Source organism: Meriones unguiculatus, chromosome 5, assembly GCF_030254825.1.
Source record: "Meriones unguiculatus strain TT.TT164.6M chromosome 5, Bangor_MerUng_6.1, whole genome shotgun sequence".
NCBI classification, from domain to species: Eukaryota; Metazoa; Chordata; class Mammalia; order Rodentia; family Muridae; genus Meriones; species Meriones unguiculatus.
The window spans coordinates 48202197-48209960 of NC_083353.1; the positions used below are offsets into that span (position 1 = coordinate 48202197).

The 7764-nt window shown below is 43.3% G+C and overlaps 1 protein-coding gene across 1 annotated transcript; it reads left to right on the forward strand.

Moving 5' to 3' along the window:
* The first annotated feature begins 6409 nt into the window (after positions 1-6409).
* Positions 6410-7339, forward strand: LOC132654036 (vomeronasal type-1 receptor 44-like). The gene has a single exon (XM_060383327.1). The coding sequence runs from the start codon at positions 6410-6412 to the stop codon at positions 7337-7339; it is 930 nt and encodes a 309-aa protein (XP_060239310.1).
* Positions 7340-7764: the final 425 nt, after the last annotated feature.

Below are 7764 nucleotides of genomic sequence, written 5' to 3' on the forward strand. Positions count from 1 at the left end.
CATTTGTTTGTAAATGCCAGACAGTTCAAATCCTGAAGCTAAGCATCTGAAAATTGAGGCACACAAAACCAGTATTACAGGGAAACCATATACTCTGTGTGAGTACTGACCCAGGGAAAGGCTGCCTGTTAACACTTTAGGGAGAACCTCAGAGTCATGGAAAGTCATGGGAGGGCCAGCAGTTTCTCACCTCAGAGCAGACACAGTGAAAGTTATGAAATGGTTTGGGACTGATTACATCAGAGGTTCAAAGGGAACAAAGCTAGAATTGCCTGTTTGGTGCAAACTTTTTGATCCCTCCCGCAGGTGTTGCAAGATAACTCAGATAAAGTCCATGCTCAGCCCTCCCCAGATGGCTGTTATCAGGACACAGGGAGTAAGATCAACAGGCAGACAGGACACCCCACTGGGACGCCAGTTCTTCATGCTCCCCAGCAGGAAATTGTCACCTTGCACAGACACAGAAATAACAAACTTCTGACAGGCATTAAAACCTCTTTGCTTCTGCTGTGCCGGATCTGCTCAGGCACAGAGTCCTCCTCTGCCACATCCATCTTGGTAAGTGCTCTGCACCCAAGTACTGAATCAAAAGGTGGTCTGTTTCCAGGCAGACTGTGGGAGGAGGAGCCCTGGGCTACAGGAGGTTTTCAGCATCTGCAGAGAAGATGCTGAACTCTGACAGCCTCACTGCACAGGCAACTTTGTTCTGCACTAGTAACCAGCATGGTTTTTCCTTAGGATATTAATTTTCTGTAATTCCTAAAATTCATTAGTTTTTCATGCTTCCAGAATACCAATACACTTTTGGTTTGCACCCATGTTGTTCTAAAGACTTTCTGTGTTAGCACTTCAGTCACACAATCTATTTCCTGATTTATTCTTTCCTTCAGCTCTCCTCATGTCATCCAGGAAAGCTTAAACCCACAGCTTAATGTAATGTCCTCAACACTGTATCTGACTTCTGTGGTCTGAATAATTAAGAGGTTTGAATCTTTACAAGGAAATGAAGGTGTAGGTTCAAAGCCCCACAGAGGACAGCCCCATACTGTGCTGTGGTTCACTCCCAGTTCATTTATAGATCCTAGAACTCAGAGGCTGCCTTTAGCCTGAGTTCTGCCCACTGGGATGTCTCAGGTAAAGGACAAGGTTGCCAGGTATCAGTGGCAAGATGTCAAGTGTATGTTAATCCTGGTAGTGGTTTCTTATTTCTGGGAAATAAGGACAGGAATTTATGGCTCTAGAGCCTGGGAGAGACAATTGCAAAGTACTCAGATAATGGAAACATCTAGCTTTTGTTTCTCTCTCAAGGCCTTGTCTCTGTTCTTAGCTCTCACAGTTTCACAAACTGTGTCTTTACATGGGGTTAGGAACAGATGAACAGAAGCCTATCTCCTTTTCTGTTTCAAAGAGAGCATCAAAGCTGCTGGGCAAGAAGGTAGTTATCCCTTGCTCCCTCACAGAGTCCATCAGATCACAGGTTCTGTCAGGAAAAGTTTCTCCTGTAGGACAATTGGCTCCATGTAGTAAGAGCAGGCATCTGTGAGAAAACTGTCAGGTCAGTGCAGAGGCTTCTCTGGGACCTCATTACTTCATTTTGCTGTACTACAACAGTCTAGCTGCAAGGGTGAGCTCTGAGGACAATAAAAAGGGTTTCAGCCATTCCTTAGCCCAGGTGTTTTTCTTGGTTTTCCCTATCACATCCCCACAGCTCCTTTATTTCATGGCCTCTCTGGACACAGCTCTGATACCTTCTAGTGACAGTTTTCCTTTTCTGGGTCCCTGTTGGCTTCTTCCCCACTGTTTTATGAGCTTTCCAAGTAGAATTTTTAGAGAATACTGCCCAGTGTAACTCCTTTCTAAACACAGCCCGCATTGATGAAACAGAGCTAGTCCCAACTTCCAAACCCCTCTGTGCACTGCATGAGGAGGCTGAGAATGGGAGGAGAGTGATGTGACACTGTACAGGTGAGCTCTGTGACGGTGACAAACACGAACACACAGCTTCAAAAGCATGAGGGTGGACAGGTTCTGCTCAGCCCAGACATAAACATGCTCTTTACACAGCCTCTCAGCTTCCAGGAATGGGCAGGCTGTATCCAAGATGTAGAGGAGGACACAGACATCACTTCTTGCCTTTCTCCTCCCCAGCTACAGTGCACCCACAGGGCCACAAGCACCCAGCATGCAGTGGTTTCTGCAGAGGGGGTTCCTTTCCCCTTTCCACTCTCTATTTCCCTCCAGGTCACAATCTCAGGCCACTGCTGTTCTAAAAACTGGTCACTTGTTTGAGGCCCGTTTGATGATGTTATGGATCTCAAGCTGTCCATGATTCGGGTAACTGAGGGATGACACAGTGTCTACAGTCCTGGTCTCCTGACTCCATGCAGAGCAGGGGGCTCTAACCTTGTTGGTATGAGCAGCTGAAGCCTTCATAGTTGCTTTAACAGGTAATGTTCAAGATTCTTATGGATGTCTTTGCTTCAGATATATTTTGTTCTCCCGTTCTACCCTCTAAGCCTTTCCGTCCTCATCCCCAAGGTTCACAGGGAACCTATATCACAAATACAGGTCCATTCTCTGAGTGCAGAACCCCTATTACCTCTGCAGGAAAGCTGATAGACAATGCTAAAAAAGATAATTTTAGGGCACAGCACAATTGTATCTCAAGGACACAGGCGGCTGTTGAAGGCTGAACTGTTGAGCAAAAGGCTTTCTCTTATCTAATGTTTCTGATGGCAGGAAGTGACTATCATGTTCTCTGATCTCCTGTGCTGGGCTAGTAGGCATTCATGTGAGGACTACCATCTAGGAAGACAGCAGTTTTTCTATGAAGGGTTTTTAGTCACTGTAATGTTTTGTATACAAATGATGCATTAGCCCAGAATTTTCTACAAACCTTCACATAGGCACAGTTGAGGGGGCTACAAAGCCTGGAGCTGGCAGGTGGCTCAAGGCTGTTGTCTCACTCCACACAAGCTGGTGTTCACAGTGACACATGACATTGTGTCACTCTCCTCAGCTTTTTCTGCAGAGAGGAAGCAACTGTGAACTTTCTCCTCCACACTAACAAGGTTTTGCAGTGATTTCAAAACAATGATCTCCTGAAGCCATAATGCCATGAATATGGCTAAAGATTCCTGGCTCCTGAGAAGGCCTGGCTTCCCTAAGTGATTTACGTTTTGCAGGGCTGTAGTTAATGAAGTCAACCTAAAAATAGCACAGCCTGCACCCAACTCTACAGAGGTTGACAACCCTCTCCCTGGTTTGACAATGTGATATCTTTATATGAATCAATTCCTCCCCCTCTCCTTCTCCCTCTCCTTTTCCCTCCTCTTTCTCTTCTCCCCTCTCTCTCATGTTTGTGTGTGTATGTATTTATGTGTTCCTTTGTATTCATGTGAACATAGAAGACTTGCATTTCATGAAAATGGTGGTTATAAACATAGATTGGGATTATATTGTTGGTAGCTGCTAGTGAATGCATACATTTCAGATTTTTTAAACTTTTAAAACTTTACAAATGTCTACTTTATCCTCTATGAAATGTGTCTATCAAACCCATGGCTACCATTATGGGTGCACACAGGTCAAAAGCTGATGTTCAGGTTGAGCGACTGTGAGCACCACAGCTCTTTGTCCTAAAGGCTTTATTACTGTTTATTTTTCTGGGGTCATCATGGCACAGACTCAACCATATTGGCTGTGTACCATAAACTCTTAGTCTATGTCACCTGTTGATGAAACTGAATTTCCTCTGCTCTTCTTCCTTCTCGTTCCTGGTTCTTCCTTCTCCACTGACTGCTCTTCATTGAGACTGTCTTCGGGAAGGAGCAAGGGCATTATGAGGAACTCCATAGGTTCACAGGAAGAAAAGTCTGAAGAGCTCTATCATGACTCTCTGGGCCTTGTGGCCACTAATCTTTTGAAGAACTAGCTTTTTGTGTCGCTATTATAGAATTTTTATGTGAGGAAACTCAAATTATTAATTGTTTTTATCAAGTATTTATTTTCAGCTCTGAATTATTCATTCTTATCAAGTATTTATGAATTTTAACATTTTCCCTCTTCCCTCATTTTATAAATACTTCTTTGAATTTTTAAGCTTATAATATAATGATGTAATATGTCCTTTCCCATTCCTCCCTCAAAACCCATCCAAATATCCTTCCCATGCTGTCCCTCATCCTCATGGCCTCTTTTTCTTTAATTGTTATTATATACATATATAGTCTCAGAGGCATCACTGCAACCTGCTCAGTCTGTATAATGTGACTTGTTTGCTTGTTTTCAGGGCTGATAATTTGGTTTTGGACTACCAGTTTGTGTGCTCTTCCCTGGAGAGGACTGTTGCTCCGGCTCTTGGCATTCCATAGTCTCCTGTAGTTCTTTGAGAAGGGCTGAGCAGTGGTTTTCCTGTACCTTGGCATGTCTAAGTGTTGTTGTCCTTGTTTAGCTCAGGTTTAAGCAGTCATGTGCATAAGGTTATTGCTGTAGCTCCTTAACACTACTGGGAGACACAATCTCACAGTGAATTCCCTAATCCCCTGCTTTCAATCTCTCCATGCCATCTTCAGAAGCAATGTTCTCTGAGCCTTGCTTGCAGTTCTTTGGTAGATGGGTCCACCGAGACTGGGATCCACAACTCTACATCTTGATCAGTTGTGGTTTTCTGTACTGATCTCATTCTGCTCAAAGAGAAGTTTTCATGTTGAGAGGTGAGGGTTACACTCATCTGTGGATATAAGAATAAATACTTAGAACATTTAAAACATTTTTGCTTCCTGTCAGTATACTGTATTACAGTGCAATATGGTGAGAAAAATTATGAAGTTATTTCATCTCACACCCTTGATTTTCAGTTGATAATTCTTTACTGTGTATCTGGGAAACTTTTTACAACATTATATACTTCATGTGTATTCAAAATTCATTAGAGGAAATGATGATCTCTATATAAAACACACACTGAATTTCCTACATTCCTGAAGTCTGGAGAAGTCCCCTACACCTTGAAGGTAAGGAATCTTAAGACTCCTGTGGAGTCCATCCCTCAAGACTGGGTGGACACTTTCATTTAATTATGAACTTAGAATGAGATGGCCCTGAGCTTATTATAATTGTAGTTTTGTTTAGCACCCTAATTTTACTTGTCAAAAGAGGGAAAAATAAGAAGTATGCTCACCCTGAACTTATCCCGATATTGGATGCTCAGGCTCTCTTCACAGAGGCATCATGGCTGGAGATTAACATCTAGGTTGGAGGCAGAGTCACTTAAGAGAGTTCAGAGAAAAACCAGGATTTCTCTAGAAACAGAACTTGTCTCCATCATTCTATCCTTTCGGTCATTTTTTTCTTTTCTGCTTCATGCAGGGAAGGAGCTGATCTGTCATTCACAGAGCTGCATTCTGTCTCCCAGGACACTGCATGAGAAAACCAGCAGCTGACATGTACAGAGATCACTTTGTGCCTGAAACAGTTCCATGCTTGGTGTGTAGGTAGAATCCTCACACCTAGGGGCTTCTTGACTGTGCATATGTTCCAGAGTTGCTGACTGGAGCTCATCTTCTGAGTGCTTATGGTCACACTGTAAAGAAATGGCAGATAGTCGGCAGGATTTGATTCAGAGTCCAAACTGGTAATTATTTGTTCTGGAGATTAATTAAGAACATTTGTCCTGGCCGGGCAGTGGTGGTGCATCTTTTCAATCCCAGCACTCAGGAGGCAAAGGCAGGAGGATCTCTGAGTTCTAGGTCAGTGTTGTCTACAGAGTGATTTCCAGGACAGCCAGGACTACATAGAGAAACCCTAACTTGAAAAACCGAGAGAGAGAGAGAGAGAGAGAGAGAGAGAGAGAGAGAGAGAGAGAGAAAACGAGGAGGAGGAGGCAGAGGTAAGAGGGGCAGGGAGGGGGAGAGAGACAGACAGAAAGAGACATAGAGAATGAATGATTAATGACTGAATGAAAAAGAGAGTGAATGACTACTTGGCCAGCAATGAAGAGGGCAGTGAGATAAATGACCCTGTGCACGTGGGTCTGACAATCAAGTGAGATGCAGCTATTACCCCTGAATAAACGAAACATGTGGATCAGGAGAGGTTAATTTTTTATAACTTGTGGAAATGTTTAATGTACAAGAAAGTTTGTATTTTGAGACAGGCCTACAATGGTCTGCACAGTTCAGTTTTGCATGGGAAGCATCAGGACAGTGGGGACAATGGGGACTATGGGGATGGCCTCAAGGGAGTCTGAGATGGAGCTGAGTTCTTTTTGGATGAGGTGGAATTGGGATGAATTGACATCTTGTTGCCATCTCAGTGTTGGGGGGTAATGCTTCATTACCAGTATTTGTAATGAAGAGTTTTCTCTTTTCTCCTCAGATTTTTGGTACTTCAAATAAACACACATACGATGAATAAAGCCAGCATACTCCACACTAACACAAACATTAAAATCACCTTGTTCTCTGAAATGAGTGTTGGGATCTCAGCCAACAGCATCCTTTTCGTCTTCCATCTCTGTATGCTCATTGGTGCGCACAGGCCTAAGCTCATTGATCTCGCCATTGGATTCTTGACCCTGACCCAACTACTGATGCTGCTAACTATGGGACTCATAGCTGCAGACATGTTTATGTCTCAGGGGAGGTGGGACTCCACCACATGCCAATCCCTTATCTATCTGCACAGGTTCTTGAGGGGCCTCTCCCTTTGTGCTGCCTGTCTGCTGAATGTCCTCTGGACCATCATCCTCAGCCCTAGAAGCTGCTGCTTAGACAAGTTTAAACATAAATTTGCCCCTGACATCTCCTGCACCCTTTTTCTTTGTGTTCTCTACATGTCTTTTAGCAGTTACCTCCTGGTATCAATAAGTGCCATCCCCAATTCGACCTCAGATAATTTTATGTATGTTACTCAGTCTTGCTCACTTCTCCCACTGAGTTACTCCAGACAAAACACATTTTCCACACTGGTGGTCTTCAGGGAAGCCTTTCTTATCAGTCTCATGGTGTTCTCCAGCGGGTACATGGTGACTCTTTTATACAGACACATGAAGCAGGCCCGGCATCTTCACAGCACCAAACTTTCTCCAAAAGCATCCCCAGAGCGAAGGGCCACCCGGACCATCCTGCTGCTCATGAGCTTCTTTGTGGTTCTCTACATTTTGGACAGTGTTATCTTCCACACAAGAATGAAGTTCAAAGATGGCTCTCTGTTTTACTGTATCCAGATTCTTGTGTCCCATGGCTATGCCACAGTCAGTCCTCTTGTGTTTATTTGCACTGAAAAGCGTATAACTAAATTTTTAAGGTCACTGTGGGACAGGAAATTAAATATCTGATTAATCAATGATGGGTAAAATTGTACACTCCTTAATACAATCCAATATGTTGCCATCATATCATGACATAGTAGGAACATTCTGTGGCTTAAACTGATATGTGAAAACATCCTTTTAACATTCCATCTGTTTACTCTGTGTGTGGATGGCAAGTATATAAAACAATATTAAACTGCATTCCCACTCAGATATCACATGAAGTTTATCTTTCTCAATGGGTTTTCAAAGGAGGTCTGTGAAATGGCTCTCATCTGTCTTTTTTAGCACATTACTTTTTATTTATTTATTTATTTATTTTGGAATTTGTGGCAGGGTTTCTCCATGTAGCCCTGGCTCTCCTGGGCTTGCTTTGTAGATCAGGCTGACCTCATACTCACAGAGATCTACCTGCGTCTGCCTCCCTGAGTGCCGGGATCAAAGGCATG